At 36.1% G+C, this 24,704-nt stretch overlaps 1 protein-coding gene across 4 annotated transcripts in view; it reads left to right on the forward strand.

Moving 5' to 3' along the window:
* Positions 1–24,704, forward strand: part of ARAP2 (ArfGAP with RhoGAP domain, ankyrin repeat and PH domain 2) — a 182,051-nt gene that overhangs the window by 148,425 nt on the left and 8,922 nt on the right. For all 4 annotated transcript variants that reach the window (XM_023224473.1, XM_023224470.2, XM_023224474.2 and 1 more), the window contains 4 exons: positions 6,962–7,101; positions 15,801–15,883; positions 16,941–16,976; positions 18,950–19,013. In XM_023224473.1, the coding sequence (XP_023080241.1) occupies positions 6,962–7,101; positions 15,801–15,883; positions 16,941–16,976; positions 18,950–19,013 (323 nt within the window). The remainder of the gene's footprint in view (positions 1–6,961; positions 7,102–15,800; positions 15,884–16,940; positions 16,977–18,949; positions 19,014–24,704) is intronic.

A 24,704-nucleotide genomic window follows, 5' to 3' on the forward strand; every position in this document is an offset into this window, starting at 1 on the left:
GTGCAGCAAACCACCATGGCACACGCTTACCTATGTAACAAACCTGCTCATCCTGCACATGTACCCCAGAACTTAAAATAAACATTGATAAATAAAAAAGTTAAATTATGAAGCAAATACGATGTTTCATGCATTCAAGGGTGATAGATCTTGGAGTTTCATGGCATGAGCGAAAAAATATAGACCGAAGTAGTTGGAAGAACCTTCGTGGATCAGTTAGGTCCAGAAGTAGGAATCAAATTTGTACAGAATCAAAACAGGATTTCTCTCAAGATCACTCAAGTGATTAACTTGAGTCATACCACAGAGAAAATGATTGGTTTTCCAAATAGTGTATTATTACCAATTGAACTTAAATATTATGTTTTAGTTTAATAATTTACAGAGATGGATACGAGTTGTCCATTTATTTCACGTTTTGAAATTCAGAGGAGTATAGGCTTTTGACTTTAGGAAGGTAAGGCTTTAATCATTAGAAAAGTGGGGCTCTGGACAGGGCTTTTATAAAATGATGAAGTCTATGTTTTCATAACAAGAATCTGCAGTTGTATGTTAGAGCCATTAGAAAGGTAGGACACGGAGTTAGAGAATTCTGAAATCCAAGGATTAGAGGGAAAAGGAAGTGTGTAGGGTGATAACAATAGGAATGAAGTGGAATTGAATCCCAAAGAGAATTGCTGAAAGAATAATGGTTGATTGCTAGCAGCCTGGACATGGAGGGTAAAGGGGGAATATATATCTGAGAAGTGCTGTTCCTGGGTGTATGTTTCTCCTCTTCCCCTCAATCCTAGCCTTCTCCATCCATCAATTATTCTGTTGGGATTTCCGGCTCGTGGTTAGGAGATAACTGTTTTTGTATTTAAAAATTGAGGTTTTCAAATGGGTTAGAAAAACTTTTTTGGAGGTGCGAACTTTTCAGTTTCATTGCCTGGTTATGTGGTATGTCTGTTCTGCTTAAATCAATTTGGCCATTCTGCTTTGTTTCATACATGTGACTTTTAAGAGCTTTTCTAAATTGATACCAAGTTGATAGCACAATATAACTTACAATACATGTTTGTTTTCTTACCCACAGTTTTAATTCTAAAGACCTTTCAATAAACTCCAACCTACCCTTTCTCATTCTAGCAACTACCAAGAATAGGGGAGGGTTTTATGATTCAGTGGAGGTAACAGTATGCTGTAATTTGATTGGAATGAAAGATCAAAAGGTAGTAAATGAAATAGTACCTATTAATGTGCATCCCAGGGTTTATCTCTGAGAGAATTTAGTGCTTTGGGAAGTGCATTAAACTTTCAAATCTGTTATACTCACACAAAAACAACAGATGGTTTTCCCTAGTAGCAAGGGAGCTTTCTGTCTAGCATGAGGTCCAGGGAGTAAGAAATATGAGAGAAGTACCCCAAAGTTGAGAGTCCAACCAGTACCTGAAGAGTTTGGAAGAATGAATTACTAGAAGCCATTCAATTCATGACCTCGATTTTATTATATACAGAGATACACACAGTATACCCCAAAGCGTGTAGCTTTATTTTGTTATTTTGGCCTTTAACTGGTGGCTTTCTACTTATTTTAATATCTTGGGAACAGACAGGCAGACAGGAATTTGGTTGTGAGAGCTTTTAGAAAGTCTTTTAAATCATAGTATTTATCATAGAGCTTCATATTTCAAAGTATTTTTTGTTCTTCCCTCATCCTTAGCATATATTCCTTTCAAAACTTTCATCCTGGGTCCGTTAATAGCGTTTATACTCAATATGCTCGATCACATACAATGATGGTTAAAGTAAATGTTACTATTTAAATGATATTTAAAATTTAAACAATATTTTCCCCTAAGTCTGTTTTCTTTTTTATGACTATGAGTAGTTTAATACCAGACATAGGCTTATTTCTTATTGGTAAAAATGGAAAAGTTTATTAATTTGAACAAAAATGTAAATGAAAAGCACTGTCAGAGAGTATGAATGGATTTTACTGACTTAAGCAAAATAAATATCTGTATTTCACAACTTGATTATAACTTGCTTTTAAAAATACCTATTTCTAAACCAACAAGGCATTATAAATGCCTTTCTTGACTCTCTTGTTCTAAATCAGCTATATGACCAAGTCCATACAATGTTTAACAAATTGCTTACTATACTTCTTAGCTATAAAAGTCCTTTACAATATTTCTCTATGGAATTGAATATTAAGGGGTTGTACTAGAAGACAAATTTTAGCAGTATGTTTTTCAGTAATTATTTAAAAGTCACAAAGTACCTATTAGTATGACAGTGTGATCAACAAAGTACTGTCTGAGGTCAGTATGTGTATCATGAAAACTATCGGGTTTGTTTTGTGTGTGTATTCATGGTTAGGTTCAGTAATGTGATTAATCCTGGGCACTTTTGCTTCCAGGTGCTCATTCCATGCTCATATATTTGAGTTGTAAGGAACTATTTGTAGTTTTTACTTTTGTTTTCTCTATGCTAATTTAAGTATGAACATTTGTGTATTATTTGCAAACAGATTAAGCAGATTAAGGGTTGTTGTGTTTAAGACTATTGTTTTGTTTTTTTCTTTTCTTTTCTTTTCTTTTTTTTTTTTTTTCTTTTTTGAGACAGAGTCTCACTCTGCCACCCAGACTGGATTCAACCTCTGCCTCTCAGGTTCAAATGATTCTCTTGTCTCAGCCTCCTGAGTAGCTGGTACTACAGCCTCACACCATTAGGCTTGGCTAGTTTTTTGTATTTTTAGTAGAGATGGGGTTTCACCTTCTTAGCCAGGCTGGTCTCAAGCTCCTGGCCTCAGATGATCCACCTGCCCCGGCCTCCCAAAGTGCTGGGATTACAGACATGAATCACCATACCCGGAAAGACTAAATTTTTTTTTCTAAAGTTTTTATTTTGTAAATTTTAGAAATGATGTATGGATATTTAAAGTTCTATCACCTTAATACCAGGAAGGTATTAGACTGTTAGACCTGATACAGTGTTCTGCCATACATCTTGTGTGTACGTTATCCTATGTAAGGCCCGCAACAATCCTTCAAGATAGGTGTCATTAGTCTTATTTTACAGGAAAAGCAGAAGCTGACATCATAATGACCATATGATGGCTAGTTGGTGTGAGGTTTCTCTTTCTTTTTGTTGTTCTTCAGTTCTCAAGTAAGCAGTTGAATATGTATCTGGATTTCAGGGGAAAGTTTTAGACCGGAGATATACTGACAAATTTATGCATGATAGAAAAACAAATACAAATTTGATGTTCTTACAAAAAAGTGTTTTTGTGTTACAAAAATTAGTTGAAATGATTTCTACCTGTGGCACATTGTCAGTTTTGCACACAAAATATAATTACTGTTAAAGGATCTACCCTTTTTTATGCATACAGAGCCTTTTATTCATAAGCTACAACAAATTATAGTGCACAGGAGCACAAAGTATATTGTGCTTTTTGGTTTTGCTTTGTATTTATTTATTTCTGCTAAACCAGACCTAGTCTTCAATCCCCTTTTCTATCACTTACTAGTTTTTATGTCTTTGGGCGGGTCATTATAATTCTCTGAATCTTATTTTCTGGCTTGTAAAACCAGATCAAAAATTATCTAACTTGAATGTCACAGAATAGGAATCCCAGAAACACATTTAGCCATTTAGAACATGCTAAAAATAAAATGTAAAAATAATGAGAAAAAGATGAATCATTATAAAGGTGTAGGTGGAAAGCTTAGGGCACGCATTCAAACTATGGAACAACATCTATTGCCGGTGGCTCTGCCTCCTCTTCTCCCACCTGCAAGCACTGGGCCACGGGCAGAAAATTGTGGGGCAAAGGAGGAGAGATCTTCTGATGTAAGCCAGAGTTTTCCTGGGAAGGAAAGACTAGCTCAGTGTCTAATGCCCCTGTCAATACAAATTAATCCAAAAACAGATTAATCTGGCATGTCTTTATACATTACACATCACCAAAAATGGATTTTAATAACAAACATTCTGTGAGATATTTTTGATAGGTTAATACCTGTGAAAGCACCTTCCCAGTCTAGCTAGGTGGACCTGACTCTGAATTCTGATGACAGCACTCTTTAGCTGTGTGCCTTGGATAAGTTTCATGATTATAGCAACCTGTTTCTACATCTGTAAAATGATATTGTGATTAATCTACCCGAAAGTGTGGTTCTGAGCCTTTAATGAGGCATTCATGGAAAGGCTAGCACAGTGCTTGCCTCGTGCTCCACATACGCTAGAGGTGATTATATGAGTTGTTCACTAAAGGGTGCTCAGATTATTACTATTATGTTATCACTTCATGCCTTCACATATTCTGTCTTACTGACATATCCGTTGCCTTTTCCCTGTCCGTTGTGTTTCTGGGAATTCTCTAATTTTATTTGTCCATCTACCACAGTGCCTAACACAAAGCTTGATAGTAAGAAAAAGTACATTTTTGATGGAAGAATGAATAATGAAACTACTAAACTAAAGGCAAAGAGATTGAACAGTTTCTTAGTGGAGAAGAGTTTCCCTTAAGTCTATTCTTGTGAAGTGAGAGTCAACAAGCTTTTTTCCATAAAAGGCCAAGAGTTAATGTTTTAGGTTTTGTTATCAGTAAGGTCTCTGAAACAACTACTCAGCTCTGTCCCTGTAGCATGTTTGTAGGCATAGATAGTACATAATATGAGGCTGTATTCCAATAAAACTTTATTTTTATAGGACTAAAATTTGAATTTCATGTACTTTTCGTGTGTCATCAAACTTTTGTGAAATTTTTTTCAACCACTTAAAAATGAAAAAAATATTCCTAGCTCATAGACCATATAAAAAGAAGTAGAGGGTTGGATTTGGCCTGCAGCCATAATTTGCCAGTCTCTGAGCTAGAAAAATAATGTGTAACCCAAACTGGAGGGAATTCTGGCTTATTAGTCAATGTCCATTAGACCCATCATAATAATAGGAAAAGGATAGTGTGGAAATGTGAGGGGGCCTCTCTAGTGATATGTTAGGTTTAAACTTGGATTCAGTTACTGTAAAATCCCTCAGTTTCTTCTCTGAGGCAGCAGTGTCTAGAAAAGAACATGCATTTAGAAATGGAGTTTTACCAAATATCTTATGTTCTGACCTACAGGTGAGAGCTAAACCTTGGGTGCACACAAATATGAACACAGAAACAGTAGACACTGGGGACTCCAAAAGGAAGGAGGAGGATAAGGGCTGAAAAAACTTTCTATCAGGTGCTATGTTTACTATCTGGGTGACTTGATCAATGGAACCCCAAACCTCAGCGTTATACACCCTTGTAATAAACATGCACATGTACCCCTGAATCCAAAATATAGTTTTTTTTAAAAAAGTTGAGTTTTAATCTCCTTCAGGTAGCTCTGCAGCCTTGGGAAAGCTTCTTAACCTTTCTAAGCCTTAGTATTATCATGTGTAAAATGAACATAATAATCACAATTTTTTTAGTGTTGTTATTAGAGAGTATATAGGTGTCTAATAGGTAATCAATGAACTGTAGCAATTATCGCATGTTTAGATTTAGTTTTTCCAATATGTTATTTCTCAAATAGTTCTGTTTCCTCCTGCTATTTCTTTCTTTTTTTTTTTTTTTTTAATAACTTTAAAGTTCAGGGGTACATGTGCAGGTTTGTTACATAGGTAAACTTGGGTTATGGGGGTTTGTTGTGCAGATTATTTCGTCACCCAGGTGTTAAGCCTAATACCTATCAGTAACTTTTCCTGATTCTCTCCTTCCTCCCACCCTCCACCCTCCAATAGGCCCCAGTGCGTGTTGTTCCCCTCTATGTGTCCACGTGGTCTCATCATTTAGCTCCCACTTATAAGTGAGCACACGTGGCACTTGGTTTTCTGTTCCTGCGTTAGTTCACTAAGGATAATGGCCTCCAGCCCCATCATGTCCCTGCAAAGGACATGATCTTGTTCCTTTTTGTGGCCACATAGTACTCCATGATGTAAATGTACCGTATTTTCTTTATTCAGTCTATCATTGATGGGTAAATGTTCTACCTTAGCAGTTTTGCCTTTCTTACCCTTGCCTGTTTCACATTTATAAAAATGTATTTAATGCCTTAAAAATTTGTGAATTTGAGTCAGAATTCTTAAAGGTGTTTCCCTTTTTATCGCGTATTTGCATTGTTTATACCAGTGGGGCTCAAAAGAAATATAACACAAGCCACATATGTAATTATAAATTGTCTAGTAGCCACGTTAGAAAAAAGCAAAAAGAAACAGGTAAAATTACCAGTATGTTTTATTTAATATCATATATCCAATATCCAAAATACATTTCAATATGTAATTAATATTTTTAAAATTGTGATATATTCTTTTTTATATTTTATTTGAGATGGAGTCTCACTCTGTTACCCAGGCTGGAGTGCAGTGGCATGATCTCAGCTCACTGCAACCTCTGCCTCCCGGGTTCAAACGATTCTCCTGCCTCAGCCTCCCCAAGTAGCTGGGACTACAGGCTCATGCCACCACACATGGCTTGTTTTTGTATTTTTAGTAGAAATGGGGTTTCCCCATGTTGGCCAGGCTGGTCTTGAACTTCTGACCTCAGATAATCCTCCTGCCTCGGCCTCCTAAAGTGCTGGGATTATAGGTATGAGCCACTGCTCCCAGCCGATATTTTGCTTTTTTTTTTTTTTTTTTTCCATATAAAGTCTTCAAAATTTAGTAGATACTTTACACTTATAGTACCTCTCAGCTCATACTAATCACATTTTGTGTGATTTCTAGCCTGTGGCTACTTGAACAGTCCAGGCAGGCCCATATATGATAAATAGCAATACTTCAGACACATGATATTCCCAGAAGTTCATCTTAGACTTCAGTGGTAGTAAACAAGTTCTTATTTTACATTATTAAAACTGACAATATAGAAATGTTTTGTATTATATTTCAAATAAGTAAAAATGTACCCAACTCACGAAAGTAATGCTGTACTTTACAGACCGGAGTACATTGGGAAGCATCAAAGAAGGAATCTTGAAAATCAAAGAAGAACCATCCAAAATATTATCTGGAAATAAGTTTCAAGACCGGTATTTTGTTTTACGAGATGGGTTTCTCTTTCTTTACAAGGATGCGAAGGTATAGTATTTGAACATGTGTACATTTTTATTTGTGTGGGTATTAACATTCATATTTTATGCTACTCTCAGCCATCTCTCTTGGACGTCACTGGCTGTAGTATATAAAATGCATGGTAAGCTGATGATTTCCTTCAGCCTCTGGGATAAGATATTAATGCACTCAGTAACACAGTGAAGAATTTTATAAGGCCTGTTTAGGCACCTCAGATTTTGTAGGACAGTGAATGACTTAAGCCCTGAAGAAAAGTCTAATATGTGTTATAAATCAACATCTCAGTCAATAAAATTAGTAGAGAATATGTGATAACCTAAAATAAAAGGCTTCAGATTAGCTAATGGAAATTAATAAAAGGTGCAATAAAATGACCAAACCCCAAAGTTAAAATAAATGTTATTAGTATCTTTCCTATACAGTTGAATGAATTGACTCATTTTTAATTTCATATGTATTAATGTAATCTTATTGATATATCCTCTGTAATTTAGTTCCCTAAAAGATCTTATTAAATAATTGTGGAGTGGATAAGAGAATTAGATATATAAAAGAGGGAGTAGATAAATGATGTAGCTATAAAAATATTGAACTTAACATCAGAAAATCTCATCTCTGTGAAGAACTGGTTACATGAATAAGTAACTTAACCTCTCAACCTCAGTATCCAAATCTGTAATTTAAGATATTATGAGGTCTGCATGTCATGTTGTTTTAATGCTTAAATATATATATATATATATATATATATATATATATATATATATTTATATTCTCCAGGTGCAGGTTACACCAGTGTGTTCACTTTATTAAAATTCATTGAGCTAAATATTTATGATTTGTGTACTTTTTATATATGTATTATATATACACTGCAATTTTAAAAAAGCATTAGGATAAAAGCAAAACAAATATGTGCATAGGCCCCACCTCCAGTGATCTGGTTTTTATAAGACTGTGACAGGTGCTGTTAACAGCGTTTTTCTTTAATTCGTTGAATTTTTTTTTTTTTTTTTGGCTTTTAAGTTCAGGAATGCAAGTGAAAATTTGTTAGTAGGTAAACTTGAGTCACGGGGATTGGTTTTACACATTATTTCATCACCTACGTATTAAGCCTAGTGCTTATTAGTTGTTTTTTTTTTTCTGATCCTCTACCCTCCACCCATCAAAAGTCCCCAGTGGGTGTTGATCTCCTCTGTGTGTCCATGCGTTCTCATCATTTAGCTCCCACTTGTAAGTGAGAACATGTGTTGTTTTTCTATTCCGTGTTAGTTTATCAATGATAATGGCCTCCAGTTCTATCCATGTTCTTGCAAAGAACATGATCTCATTCTTTTTTATGGGTGCATACTATTCCATGATCATGGTGGATAAGTTTTTTGGTGTGCTGGTGAATTCAATTTACCGGTATTTTGTTGAGGATTTTTGCATTGATGTTTCATCAAGGATATTGGTCTGAAGTTTTATTTTTTGTTGTATCTTTATCAGGTTTTGGTATCAGGATGATGCTGACTTTATAGAATGAGTTAGGAAGGAGTCCCTCCTCAATTTTTTGGAATAGTTTCAGTAGGAATGGTACCAGATCTTATTTGTACATCTGGTAGAATTCAGCTGTGAGTCTATCCGGTCCTGGGATTTTTGTGGTTGGTAGGCTTTTTATTACTGCTTCAATTTCAGAATTGGTTATTGATCTGTTCGAGTATGCAGTTTCTTCCTGGTTTAGTGTGGGAGGCTGTATGTGTCCAGGAAGGTGCCGATTTATTCTAGTTTTTCTAGTTTATGTGCATATAGGTATTCATAATATTCTCTGATGGTTGTTTATATTTCTGTGAGGTCAGGAGTAATATCCCCCTTGTTGTTTCTGATTGTGTTTATCAAATATTCTCTCCTTTCTTCTTCATTAGTCGGGCTAGTGGTCTAATAATATACATGTAAATTCTTTTTATAAATATAATGTAATAATAATAGCATGCTCCTCCAAAGATACCCTAAGAATGTGAACAGGCAAGTCCCAGAGTGAGAAAATGTATTAACATATATCAGAAAAAAGACTCATATCAGGAGTATAAAGAGCTCTTCTAAATCAACACTAAGAAAAACAGTTCAATAAAAAGTTTGGCAAGGATAAAACAGACATTACATGAAGGAAGATGTAGAAATGGCCAATAACCCATTGAACCAAAAGTGTTCAATATCATTAGTAATCAGGAAATTAAAATTAGAACCGCAAAACATTATTTTACACTCATTAGTATGACTAAAATCTTAACAGTGATAACAACCGATGTTAAAAATGATGTAGAGTAATTAGAACTCCCACATAAATTGTTGGTGGAAGGGTAAAAATCACACAATCACGCTGTAAACTATTTGTCAGTTTTTAAATGAAGTTACTAACATAATCTACCCCATGATCCAGCAGCTCTACGCAAAGCATTTGTGAAGTATATTCACAAATGCACTTGTACAAGAATGTTCATAAGCAGATTTATTCATAAAAACTGATAACTGGAAGCATTCCAAATGTCCACCAATAGGAAAATATTCTGTTTGTATCATGGAATACTACTCAGCAGCAAAAATGAATATTAACACAAGTCACAACATTGGTGAATTTTTAAAACCTTTGAAACCAAAGAAGCTTGACACAAAATAGTATCATATAAGTCTGTTCATAAGAAGTCTAAGAACAGGCAGAACCATTCTATAGTGATAGAAGTCAGAAAGTGTTTGCTTAGGTTGGGGACAGAATTTGCTGCAGAATTGCCAAGGAAAAGGGTCAGTGGGTTACTTTCTAGATAGAAATGTTCTTTATCCTGTTTTGGATGGTGGTCACATGGGGGTATGCAGCAACAACTCTCTTTGAGATTCAAGTAGTACCAAGGCAATTACTTTAAATGTAGAATGGAAGTCAGCAGGACCTGGAAAATACTTTTTTAATATTGAATTATAAAATTCACTTGGGTAGACATTGCTTGCACACTTATAAGTGAATGGTGCTTCACTGTGTTCTCTTGTGAAGATGCACAAAGAAAGACCAGACTGTAACATCTGTTAAGGAGCTTTCCAAAGCCGCGGCTGTAGTGTTCTGTGGCTTCTGTTCAGCACTTCCTATGCTTTAATTACTATCTCTGTATATTCCTCCAGCAGAGAAGCCTCCATGTGGGCATGAATAAATCATAGTAGCATCCTATTCTGTGTATACACTCCGTGTTTGCTTTCCTCATGGACAATGGAATGTCCAGGCAGGAGACTAATAAAACAGCCTGAATTCTGCAGCCCTTATCACAGATTTATATTATATATTGCACTTGAACCCCACTTGATATCCAGAAGGGAGTCTGTGTGGGTATCAAGTAGTTACTATCATTTACTAACGTTCTTCATTTTACCCATAAAGGATTAGTAGATTTTGTAGAATTATGGGGTTATGTGATGGAACACATCAGATTTTAAGGTTCACGAACTTTACGTTTATGCTTGTGAAAATACAGGCTAGACCTCACAGCTTATTATTCTAGTCAAGTAGAACTGAATCTGATAGAATTTTGTTTGGTTTTGTGCAGTGGACCACCCACCTTGATTTTCAGAAGACTGATTTCTTTAATCACAGTCCTTACATATACATAATATGTTGGTTAAGGATCACTTTTGCAGTTGGCATATATAGAAATCAACCTGAACTTTTTTGTCCCATCAAGAAACTGACACTTCATTGTATATTAACAGAAGGTTGCTAAAAACAAATATAGTAGTTTGTGATAGTAGTAATGACAGTGCAATAATAATAGCAGCAACTAACATTCAAGTGGCTACTCTATGTGAAGCAGAGTTCCATACATTTTATTTGGATTATCTCATTTTATCTGTACAGTTACCCCACGAAATTGGTACTCTTATTATTCCCACTATGCAGATGAAGAAACAGACTCTCAAAGACATTATATAACTTGTCCAAAATCACATACACAGTAAGCGACGGGGTCAGAATTCATTTCCAGGCATTGGACTCCAAAGGCTTTATGCAGAAACTTACAAAGGAAATTTAACGTTTGTATTCCTTTAGTGTTTTTGCTGAAATAATTTTATGTGGAGAGAATAAGTTTATTTTTATTAAATAGCATCAAACATTTTTAAATAAGGAAATGTAAACAATTCAGTTTTTACGGCATTTTCTCTCAAGCTGATGTACGCTTTAATATCTGCCACAGGGAAGCCTGTTCATGCAGTGACTTTTACAGATACATTGTTTTTTTAAGTGAGATGAAGGGCCTCATATCCCTTAACAGAGTAAGTTTTGCTTTAAGAATCTGTATCTTTTTGAAAGGATCATGTTGCTCAGATTGAGCTAACTTGTATAACCTGATAGGCAGTGACAGTCTCAAGAACTTATCTGAAAACAGTGCTCTTTAAGGATACTGAACACATTTTTTAATAACAGTAACCTCGAGTTATGGAATTATTGTCTGATTATTAAGCGTTTGAAAATTATATTTGCATATCTACCAGAATAGATTAATGCAACTGATACTTTAATTTGTACATTTTGAAAAGCAGATGAGAGATTCATGCTTTTGCTTTAAACTCAAACTATGGTTATTTTCAATACATGACTTCATTTTGTTATTTTTTCATGTTACGAATCTGTCCCTATTAATATTGATGGTGAAGCCATTGGCAATGTTAACTTTTCAAGTGTTTTTATAGTAAATTATCCACGGTAAAATCTCCCAACTTTTTTGAGTAAAGAGTTAGCATTTGTTTTAGTGGTTGCCATTAATATATGCGTGCTTGTATGTATTTTTTAAATGATTTAGTTAAAAGGGAGGAAAAATTACAAATTGAGAAGTGTATTTAAAGAGACTTTGTGTTAATTAGAGCTGATTTATGAATGCTCATTAAGAACAAATTGGGGTAATACACAGGGGATGATATCTTTTGTTCTGCAACCTTTCCCTGCACAGAAAATGTTAATTGTTTTCAGACTTAATTTACATAAAAGGTGAGAGGTTTCAGATAATATTACCATTATACTGTTAATAGTGTGAAGAAAGCAAATGGGTAAAGGGGGTCATTAAAAGTTGCCTATACTTTAATAAGCAAACTCTTTTTAGGTACCAGGAATAATTTTGTAAGCACGCTCATTTAATTGGCTAACTTAAAAACTTTACTTTGAAATGGAGTGACTGAAGCAACACATTTCAGACTTCATAATAGTCTAGTATATTGAACTTTTTGGAGAAATTCTCTATAAATTACACATACCAGAAGAGAAAGTTGTAATAAGCCAGCAGTAAAGCGAACTTGCCAAACGACATTTCCCTTTATAGAACTTTCCATTAAGATCTATATAGCTCCTCTTTATGAATATTCAGTTTCAAAATGGAAATGGAAAAAATGTGTTTCTACAATTGCTGAACTCCTCTCAAATTATATCATTTGTGTTTCTTTGGACAGGCTGTGGTATAAAGTAATGAGCTTGCATGCCAGGAGTGACTTGGACAGTCAATTACCTCAGACTCTCAAACTACTTATTACCAAAAGTTTTTCAAAATATAGGCAGTCTTGAAATCATCAATGTCCTGTGTAAATCAAGACTGTCTGGTTCAGTCACAGTGTTTCTCATTCTCAAATATGCAAGTCCTATCTTCCACATACTGCTAGAGTTGCAGCCAACCCTGCTGCCTCAGTCGGGACTGCTTCTGAGGGAATAGCAATCTAAATTATTAAAAGAAACACAAACCTTGGTTGTAATTTGATTTAACCTCTGACACAGGTGACTAGGAGTCACCTGTACTGCATACATTCCTCATAGCTCTCCTCTCCTTGAATATATCCTACTGTGGACACTTACTACCTTACAAAGTTACCTCATACTAAACAGTTCAAATTGTTAAAATGTTCTTCCTTAAAATTCAGCAAATTGCTGGGCGTGGTGGCTCATGCCTGTAATCCCAGCACTTTGGGAGGCTGAGGTGGGTGAATCACGAGGTCAGGAGATCGAGACCATCCTGGCTAACACGGTGAAACCCCGTCTCTACTAAAAATACAAAAAACTAGCCGGGTGAGGTGGTGGGCTCCTGTAGTCCCAGCTACTCGGGAGGCTGAGGCAGGAGAATGGCATGAACCCGGGAGGCGGAGCTTGCACTGAGCCGAGATTGCACCACTACACTCCAGCCTCGGCGACAGAGCAAGACTCTGTCTCAAAAAAAATTCAGCAAATTATCAGGCTACAGAATCAAAATCCAAAGATCCAGTTGGATTTAAAAGAGAAAAATGCATAAACTGCTTGAAAACAGCCTTAAGAAGTGGAGGCTTGTGTGAAGAAAACTATAGAACTTACCTGATAGGAGAAAAATTGATGTTAAATCTGCTAATGTTGATTTATAGGTTTAATGCAATTATTTTCAAGTTTGCAAAGGAAATTACTTTTATTACTTTTCAAAAATATTTGACAATTCACCTCAAAGGATAAATAGATAAGAATAGTTTGAAGATATTTTGGAAGATAAGTAAAATGGATTTGAATTATTTTTCCATCCAACTATTAAGATACACAGTAAAACTAAGACACTTAAATATTATAATCCTTGTATAAAAGTGAACAAGGGGCAATGGTACCATAAATTCAGGTAAAAAATTATATGTTAGAATTTAATATTAATAAATATGCCACAAAACATTCATGTCTAAAGGGATATTTGTTCAATAAATTGGGGGTAGAATATTGTCAACAAAAAAATTTGTCTAACTTATCATTTATACTGTATATAAAAAAAGTATTCCATATTGACAAAAGATTTAAATCCTAAAAAAAGCAACCCTTAAAGCTACAAGAACATGGAATTGAATATTTATCAGCTGTGTGGGAACACTCTAAACTTAAGCAAACATTAAGAAAGGACCCCCCAAAAGGCCATTATATTTGACTTATTAAAAATAAGGTAAACAGTGAGCTAGGTTAAGGCAAAGAGCAATTTGGATAGAATATTTCATTTAAAAAGACAAATTTCGTATTAAATACATAAAGAACTAGTACAAACAAATAAGTAAAGACATCGATAAACTGTTGACCACATCAAAACTGCAAATGGCTAGCAAATACATAAATACACACTTAACATTTGTGTTACCTTAGTGTTTTTGATAGAGTAAATAAATGTACCCTATCAGTTTAGACAAGATTTTTTTTCTGAATCATATTCTTAGCCTATGACTCAGTGGTTAAATTTCTAGAAATCTAGCCTTAAGGGGAAAAATTCCAAATATGTTTTTTAAACATATTATCTACAGTGATAATAATAGTGAACTTCAACTGATAATAATGATTAGGAATAAATTCACCATGTAAATTCCAGCTCTTTGGTCATCACAGCATTATTTCTGACCATCTTCCTGGTTACTTTTCCTCTGTATTTCTTTTATGTCCTCCTAACCTATTTGCTTTATGAAACTAACTTTTAATTGTATGAGCATATTTTCCTCCTTTTTCCATTTTGACTGCTTTCTGAGTATTGAGAGGGGGTATAAAGAAAATATTATTGCTCTAGGGCCAACTGTAAATTTTTAATAGTCTGTTTTAATTAGGATAGTTTTCATTAATTTGGATATTTGAGATACCTCAATATGTGTTCATATATATTCACGAGTCTGTTTTCCATAATTCTGAAATCCAAAAGGTATAGAAAATCCCAGCTCATTTGGTGGCAAAATCTGACCCAAAACAATACATAGATATATATAGCTTTTATCTTGAAAATATGAGTATGTTTGAATACAGGGTACTATCCCAGTCAACATTGGTGATGGGGAGTTACAAAACATATGGCATATGCATTGTATTCTATTTTTAAAATATGAAAATCACTTCTGATGTGATTTGATCAGGGTCCTCTAGAGGGACAGAACTAATAGGATATATGTATATATGAAGGGGGGTTAAGGAGTATTGACTTCTACAATCACAAGGTGAAGTCGCACAATGGGCCGTCTGCCAGCTGAGGAGCAAGGAAGCCAGTAGTGGCTCAGTCTGAGTTCCAAAACCTCAAAAGTAAGGAGGCCAACAGTGCAGCCTTCAGTCTGGGACTGAAGGCCGCAAGCCCCTGGCAAACTGCTGGTGTAAGTCTAAGAGTCCAAAAGCTGAAGAACTTGGAGTCTGATGTTCAAGGGCAGGAAGCATCCAGCACAGAGAAAGATGAAGGCCAGAAGACTTAACAAGTCTGCTCTTCCATCTTCTCCTGCCTGCTTTATTCTAGCCACACTGGCAGCTGATTAGATGGTGCCAACTCAGATTGAGGGTGGGTTTGCCTCTCCCAGTCCACTGACTCAAATGTCAGTTTCCTTTGACAACACACTCACAGACACACCCAGGAACAATACTTGGCATCCTTCAGTCTAATCAAGTTTGCACTCAGTATTAACCATGACATGATGCACATCTGACCCCAAGTGTTTTTGAATCAAAAACAGGTGTACACATATATAACATGGTGTACACATATATAACATGAATATATCCAACATTATCAATATGTAATTGATTGTATTGTAAATCAAAAGAGTCTTCATTTACTAAACTCATGAAATGTTCGTTTTATGAAACATTGAGAAACTAAACAATTCTAAACCCAATCATTAATGCTCAAAGAAAATGTAAGGAAATGTGTAAATCCATTTAATTACAAATTATTTTGTTTTCCTTACAGAGTAGTAAACATGACAAAATGTTTTCTCTCAGTTCCGTGAAGTTTTATCGTGGAGTGAAAAAGAAAATGAAGCCTCCAACAAGGTAAAGTTTGAAAGGGAAGTGCTGAAAGGAAAAAAATTATGGGAAAACATGTCTGTTTAAGGATTTAGGGATCAGTGGCATTAGTCTAACTTTTTAGTAAGTAAGTTTTAGGCAATTTTTTTTTAAGTTGCTTCCCCTGTCACAGGGTTCTTATCGCAGATCAACGAACTTGTATGAGTAGATAAGGAGGGATGATGTTCCAACTGAGACCAAGATCCTTGGTGATTGCAGTCTCTCTATGTAAAGGAGGAAATCCCGGGAGGCCCTGTCTGCTGGGAAGTACATGGCTTCCTCTGCATCTCATTCCCTGAGCTGTCACATCACAACCTGAGGGCAAGTCTACACACAGGGAAGCAAATGCTGCCCTCCAGCTTCCTGATGCTTGGCTTCTACAGTGTTTTGGTTCTGGCTCTGTAATTTTCCCTTTGTGCTATACTGACTTTGGTACTGAAAACGCATAGCATGTAAGTGGTAGAGAGGAGGTGGGCGCCTCCTACAGATTGTGTGCCTCTTTAACACTTCATGTACCCCAGCATTTGGTTTACACCACAATTTCTTATCACAGATTACTTTGATTAGCTAATAAATGTTTGCACTAATAATTAGTATCATGAACATCAATTATATGCGCTTGCTTCTGAGATTTTGTTGCTGAAAGTTTCTTCACTTTTTTCTTCATACTCAGTTTCTAAGCCTAGTGCATATACCTGTGTTTTAATAGGCATGTTCTTTAATTTCCCCCAGGAACAGTACGTACGTCTCTCTGTATTATCTTATTTCAGTCATTTGGCCTTATTCAGTTAAGAGTATCTTCTCAGAGACGTCTCCTCTCTGCCCCATGTCATCACAAGCCTCCTTCCCTCTATATAAATGTGTAGACAGATCCCTTAGCATTTAGCATTCACCTCTAGCTAAGTTCAGCACATTGAATCATCACTTGTGGAAGTCTATACATTCCCACCATTAAATCTCATCTCCTTAACATCTAATCCTGTTTTCTGCCTTGTAAAATGTATCACTTTTAATTTATGTGTGTGTTTTTTTCTATGTGATGCAGTTGGGGATTGACCGCATATTCTGAGAAACATCACTGGTAAGTTAACAGCTGACAACTTTTGGAACAATGTATTGGTGACAATTTCAGGAAAAGAATAATTTCAGTAATTTCAGATAGAGCTACAGACAGAAAGTGTTTTGCCTAAGCGAAACTAGGGTTGTTTGTAAAGACTTTGAGCCTAAGAAGAGGAAAATAGATTTGTATCAGGGTTCAAGTTCCATGTATCATCCTATTTGTCAATGCCTCTGAAGTGAAACTACATCTGATTTCTTCCATAGTTATTATGAGTGTGGAATTCAGCTTTTATGAGATAAGTAGGTGATAGTTTTTAACAGGAATAAGAACTAGCAAAAATCAGATTTATGACAAACATATATCCTGCTTTCAACCCTGTTCTTTCTATATATGTGCTTTTTGCCATATACTGTTACCAGTATCTACCAGTATTTCTAGAGATTGTACTCGGTGTTTCCTTCTCTTCACCTCCCTGTGTCTAATCAGTCACTGAGCCACACGAGATCTGCCTCTTCCTTGTGCCCCTCATCCACCTACACCTGTCTACCCTCAGGGCCAGGCCTTCATTGATCTGCCGGGATTATTCCAGGAGTCCTAAGTGCTCTTCAGGCCCCTGCTTTGCTTTTGTTTTGGCATACATTCTCCACCTCTCCATTGAGGAATGTTTTCTATGCTGTACTATATATCTCTCCTGCTTTAAAACTGCTGTGAATTCTTTCACCTATAGGATCAAGCACACAATTGTTGTGTGGCATGCAAGGCTGTATATGACTCTGCCAACTTCATCTCCCACAGCTTTTCTTTTTACTTAATGACAAAACAAGCATCTATCTTTATTCCCCACACATTCCTTGCTGTTTCAGATCTGCATGTGTGAGGTACATGGTCCCTCTACTGTACCTTTGTTCATACTTTTCGTTTCTCCTTCCTTTCATACTTTCATTCTCCCCATGATGACCCAACCAACTCAACTGTCACTGTTCTTTGAAATCATAACTCAAGTGCCCCAAAGCCTTATCTAATAGCTCTCACCTCTGATCATTATTTATTTCTTCTTTGCACCTACAGTATTTTATAAACAAGGGTACGTAATTAAAATGATTTGTGGCAGGAATGGTTTTCCTGGACATGGTAATAGGGAAAGACAATATTTTCATGAGGTTCTAAAGAAGAAAACACACATTTTTTAGAGATTTCATTTTCAGCCTTTTTCAGGTAAATTATTTTGATAATACAGGAATGTAAAAAATACAATTACTTTGAAATGCCCGTTAGGTCTTTCCAGTATCAATTATAAATTTTTCCTTTTATAAAAAACAACCCTCTCCTCATCCCCAAGTCTGTGGTTTCTATGTTTGCATTCAATTTTATTTTTGCTTTTTCTCACTGTGTTGTAATTTATTTGTCTACATGCTTAAGCTCCCTAATAGACTACAGGAGCCTTCAGGACAAGGTCTCTGTTTTATTGAGGCTTTCAATAAAAGGTTACTTAATCACTGTTATTGGATATGCAGTGGTTTCTCGTGTAGTTCTATTTTTTATGAATCTGTGGGTATTAGTGTTTATAATTACAATGATGGAGACTATGTTTCGGCCTTTTTGAAAGAAAGATCTGCTCTTAAGAGAATGTGCACATATTTTTCTTCTCAGGCTCAGAATTTCAGTGGAAAACAGTGTTTTACCATCATGTCCTTGAAAAGGCAAAATGAAATTGATCTTTCTGCCTTTCCAAAAAATATTGGTGATCATTTTGCAGCATTTACCAAAGCCTTCAGTTGTATTTTGTTTAAACCAATATATTTACAGTATAACTTTGTATTGTACATTTAGCAGAAGACCAAAACAACTTGTACTGAAATGTTCCACTTTCGTGATTGCGTTATGTCATTAATCAGGAGAAACCCAAAGAGATTTTTGATCACCAAATCACAGATACACTAGAGAATGGTCAATTGTCTTTTTGAATGACATAGTTTATAAACCTCGTTTTGCAGGCACCTGTGTTGTGATAGTTCACAAACTCAGACGGAGTGGATGACCAGTATCTTTATTGCCCAGGTATGAGATTTCTTTGAACTATCCAGTAGAGTAGAGTATAATAACTTTGTTTACAGAAAATTTTAGTGTGATGGTGATTTTTAAAGAATTTTAATAAGCATTTTAAATGTATATACAATTGGCATAAACTTTGATTCTCCCCTTCTTAGTTTTTAAAATAGTGTATTAAAGTTCAAATTTATTCATTACCTTTTGAAAGAGAGTTTATTCCATTAAAGCTTCTTTTCTGCCAGCCCCACAGCCTCCTTGGCTTAGGTGAGGTATGTTGCTTTAAAATGGTCGTGTAAGCTTTTACAGTGTTGGTGGGATTGTAAACTAGTTCAACCATTATGGAAAACAGTATGGCGATTCCTCAAGGATCTAGATCTAGATGTACGATATGACCCAGCCATCCCACTACTGGGTATATACCCAAAGGATTATAAATCATGCTGCTATAAAGACACATGCACACATATGTTTATTGCGGCACTATTCACAATAGCAAAGACTTGGAATCAACCCAAATGTCCATCTATGACAGACTGGATTAAGAAAATGTGGCACATATACACCATGGAATATTATGCAGCCATAAAAAAGGATGAGTTTGCGTCCTTTGTAGGGACATGGATGCAGCTGGAAACCATCATTCTTAGCAAACTATCACAAGAACAGAAAACCAAACACTGCATGTTCTCACTCATAGGTGGGAACTGAACAATGACATCACTTGTACTCAGGAAGGGGAACATCACACATCGGTGCCTATCATGGGGGGGAGGGATTGCATTGGGAGTTATACCTGATATAAATGACGAATTGATGGGTGCTGACGAGTTGATGGGTGCAGCACACCAACATGGCACAAGTATACATATGTAAAAAACCTGCACGCTATGCACATGTACCCTAGAACTTAAAGTATAATAATAAAATAAAATTAAATTTAAAAAAAGAAAGAAAAAAAAAAGAAATAAAAAAAATAAAATGGTCGTGTAAGAAAGAGGGACTTTTCTAAGCTGTCATCCTACCAGAGTCCCACATAGACCTTCATTTAGAAAAGTGTTCTGTTTCCCTTCTTGTTCTCCCACTCTCTCCACCCCTGCCTTTCCAGAAACAAGGACAGGAACCTACTTTTCTTTAATAACTATTGTGTGCTAGATACTTCATAAGAATAACTTATGTATTCCTTGCAGCAAACCATATAGGATGTTTTTTGGCTTTATAAAACAAAGATTTTGTTGTTTGCTCAGGACCATATATGTAATTAGTAGTTTAAACACAGGGGTGTCTGAGGCCAATACTCATACTCAGTTCTGTATTTGTTTTCCTCCCTAGAGCAGGACTTACCCTTTTGAGGAACGATTAAATAGTCCCATTAATTGGACTGGTTTGTTTCGCAACCTTGTCTAGCTAAATTCCCAGCAATGCTTCTCATGGAGCATTGAAATTCATTGGTAACGATTAAGTTGCCACTCTTTATTACTGAAGAGGTATTTGTCTGTTTCCCTTACAAGGAATAAGTTAGCTCGCTCCAAAATCTAGTTCTTATTTGTTCTGAAAATAGTTTGCTCTGTTCAATTAATGTATTAACCTTTCCAGTGGTTAATAAACACAGCTCTTCTCAGCCTGTCTCTCTACTATTACTATCTGGAAAAACATGTGCATAAGAGACTGGCTGCTAACTTTTTAGAAGCTTTTTTTTTCTTCTTCTCCTTCTTCTCTTTCTCCTTCTTCTTTTTTTTTTTTTTTTTTTTGTAACTTATTAAAATTCAGATATTCAACTTCTTTTTTTGGGGGGGTACGGGAACAGAGTCTCGCTCTGTTGCCCAGGCTGGAGTGCAGTGGTGTGATCTCAGCCCAGTGCAATCTCTGCCTTCTGGGTTCAAGTGATTCTCCTGCCTCAGCCTCCTGAGTATCTGGGATTACAGGCGCGCACCACCATACCCAGCTAATTTTTGTATTTTTAGTAGGGATGGGGTTTCACCATGTTGGGCAGGCTGGTCTCAAACTCCTGACCTCAGGTGATCTGCCCACCGTGGCCTTCCAAAGTGCTAGGATTACAGGCATGAGCCACTGCACTAGGTCACAGATACTCGAGTTCTGCTTTAGGAAAAAAAAAACTGGATTTGAAGTCTTTTAGTAAAGTTGGGACTATAGAGTATAAAGCTGTTACAGTGTCATTTGTGGCAAAACTAAATTGATGTTTTTATTTTTATAATTGGAGTCAGTAGACTCTGCAGTTGAAAGTTAAGGAATGAATGCAGGAAGCAAAGCCTCATCTTACTATGAGGTTATTTCTCACTGTCTCATGTTTTAATCCTAGTCCTCGTCTCAAAGATATAGCCTAATAATCTTTCCTCTGTTCTTTTTTCTTCTTGGTATTATTCAGGTCCTCCCTTAAGATAAACACAGAAGCCTTCTTGGATTTAAGGATTTATGGTTCATCTCTGTAGCGAAACAGAAAAATAGCAAATATTAATAGATATGTTAAAAATGTAGACATACACACAAACATGTATGTGAATTCACAGTAAACAGCCCTTATAATGAACCCTTTTTGGTATTCAGAGTATTTTTGTCATCTCCATCCTTTCCACACCCCTGCCTCAAAAGTCCCCTAGACTTTAGGTTAAATATCCCATTCTCAGAGAAACTTCCTGACCTTCAGATGAATTAGACCTTCAGGCTATCACCCTTAGCATCCTGTACTTCTCTGTTGTGACACTAATTAATAAAGAAAAAAAAAAAAAACATGTAATTAGCTATTTCATGTCTGCCTCTCTTACTACAATGTAAACTGCATGAAAAGAAGGACTCTTCATTATATTTGACTTGTATGTCAAGTACATGTTCAGTTAGTATTTCTAAAACAGGAAATAGGGTAAGAAAATCAGTAATCAGATAAAATTTCAAATGGATATCCGTGTGATAAGATAGGAGAATCAAGTAAGGTAAGGAGAGAGTATGACTGACATAAGGAAGGCACTAATTGAGCAAAGTTCTCAGGGAATGTCTTTCTGAGTAGGTGACAGGTGAGCTGAGACCAGTCTGAAATGAGAGGGGAGTATGCAGGCTTCCAGGAAGGATCATTCAGGGATGGGGCCAGCAGGGTAGGTCCTGAGACGTCATCACTGTCTTGTTTTATTCTATAAACATCATGAAGGGAAGATATTAGAGATGAGGAAAGCGTGTGATAGATTATGTAGTTCCTGCTTAACAATTTGAAACAAGGGAAGGATATAATCTAATTATAAATGAAAAAATAATTTTGTTCACTTTGTTGAGTCCGCAGTGTAGAGGGTCAAAGATGCAAGTGGGATGAGCAGCTATAGGAAAGAAGATATCAGCTCTGACTAAGGTGGTAACAATGAATATGGTAAGACAAATTAAGATTCAGGAATATTTTGAAGGTAGAGCCAATAAGGCTTTTGAAATTATTGTGAGGCGACTATGTTGTCTGTGGTATATACCCTAAGGTTCCTTGTCACATGCCAGGAAAATTTAGGACACAGACACACATGAGGAGTTTAGGAGCAGGAGGTTTAATAGGTACAAGAGAAGAGAAAGAGAAATAGCTTCCTCTATACAGGAAGGGGTCCTCCAAGCAGAAAGGACTGACTGGTGCAGAATGCGCAGTTTTATAGTCCAGTTTGAGGTGGTGGTGTCTGATTTACATAGGGCTCACAGATTGGTTCGATGAGATATGGCGTTTACATAGTGTATGGGTAAGACTGGTCACCCCACCCTAATCTTCTTATGCAAATGGGCTTTCCGATTGATTGACACCATCTTGTGGGCTCCTTACAATGCACTTGGCTGGCAGAGAAGGGAAGATGGAGCCGCCATTTTGAAAAATGTCTAGTCCTTAGTTCCTGCTGGCATTCACCCTTGCAAGCTCCTAGATTGCAGGCTGCTCTTTGTTAGAAAATGGCTTGGGACTGCTTTTCATTAAAAAGAAAAGCCGTACCAAGGACTCCCATGCACTTGCTGTCTGCTAAGTAATTCCTTCTTAACTCCTGTGTCAATTGGCTATTGCAGTTTGAGAGGAAGAGTAGAAATCAAAAAATTCTAGTTTTTTGGCAACTGTCAGATGTAAGTGGGATCATCAGAGATGTAGAAGGAAATGGTAACTTCTGTTTTGGCCACATAAAATTTGAGACGCCTGTTAGATACATGATGTGTATGCTGGGCAGCAGGCTGGATGTGTGGATCAAAAACTCAGGCACAGGTTTGGGGCTAAAATGTAAATTTGGGAGAAGTCAGCACTTAGATTATATTCAAAGCTATAGGATTAGATGAGATGCCTGGGGGAGAAGGTTTGAGGTGGAGAGGGAAGCATGGAGGAGGGAGGGGGAGAGAAAAAAAAACAGCAAAAGCAATGATAAGAAGTAAGAAAGGAGGAAAACCAAGTGGTGGGTACAGAAAATTTTGTCAAGTAATTTGCTTATGTAATTAAATGAGGTTGTGACTTGATAGAGGTGAAGGTAGGTTTGGGGGTTTTGATTTGTCTTTAAGATGGGAGAGTGTGTACTTGCATACATTATGTGAAGGCAATCCAATCAGGAAGAAAAAATGGATAGAAGAGAAGAGATGTTATTAAACCAGCAGAGGCTCTGAACAGAGATGAAATGATATGATCTAGTGCATGGTTATCCATTATTAAAAATCATTGTACTGCAGAGAGTGTGGCACATTTCTTCTCAAATTATTGATCACCTCAATATATGGCCTACTGAGCAATTATAGATATGACTGGATAAAAGTTATTTGCAATGAGCAAATACTGATTGCAATAAATAAACTCACTTATATGACTATAGATGCAAGGAGATTGGTACATTTCATGATGGGAGAAGTATTTTCTTAAGTGATCAGTAAAAAGTGTTGGATTGAATCAGTGAGATCATCACATGTGATGCAGGCAGGGTTTTTGAAGTGTAAGGGCAGAGGCAAAGGAGAAAAATAATCTTCAGAGAATGAGGAAGCCAGTTGTCCCGTGGTAGAAATTCAGGGCAGTGCTGAATGCTTTCTTTAAATTTAAGGTTAAATTTAAAGTGTGCTGGATCTACAGAGTAATTTATTTTTGTCCTCCATCAACTGGCAGGCACTCATGAAATAAGTTGAATTGTGTTTAATTAGGTTTGGGGCTTTGTCAGGCAAATATGATAGAAGACAAAGGAGCAAGAAAATAAATAAGTAATCAGATAAAATTTGGACTTGAAGATATTTACAAGGAAGTGAGTTTACTGACTGTGAAATCCAAGCCAGGCAATGAGGGAAGTGGTAAAAAATGTTGTGAGAAGAATGGTGTTGGATTGGAGGTCTCAAGGAATGAAAAGAATTGTTAAAATGAATGAAACTAAATTTAGTTAGCTGGAAAGATAGGCAAAGGTTAGAAATTGGAAGACAGAAATGGAGATGTTTAGATGTGGTCTTTGGTTATAAAATGAAAGTTTGATCCTCACCTGTATGATCCATGCTGTAAGACTTTTGAAGTCATTTTCAAATAACGACAAATGTTAAATCAGAACACATCACTTGGATGTAAAGTAGAAAAAAAAATGCCTCTTAGTTCAATTCAAGGAGAGTTAGCTGATATTCACAGTTGTATACTATTTCAGAAAAGAAAAATACGGATTTGGGAACCTCATTTGCTCTTAGATTCTTCAAAATATATTTTCACGTATGCACTATACATCAGTGATT

Source organism: Piliocolobus tephrosceles, chromosome 3, assembly GCF_002776525.5.
Source record: "Piliocolobus tephrosceles isolate RC106 chromosome 3, ASM277652v3, whole genome shotgun sequence".
In the NCBI taxonomy this organism is placed as follows: Eukaryota; Metazoa; Chordata; class Mammalia; order Primates; family Cercopithecidae; genus Piliocolobus; species Piliocolobus tephrosceles.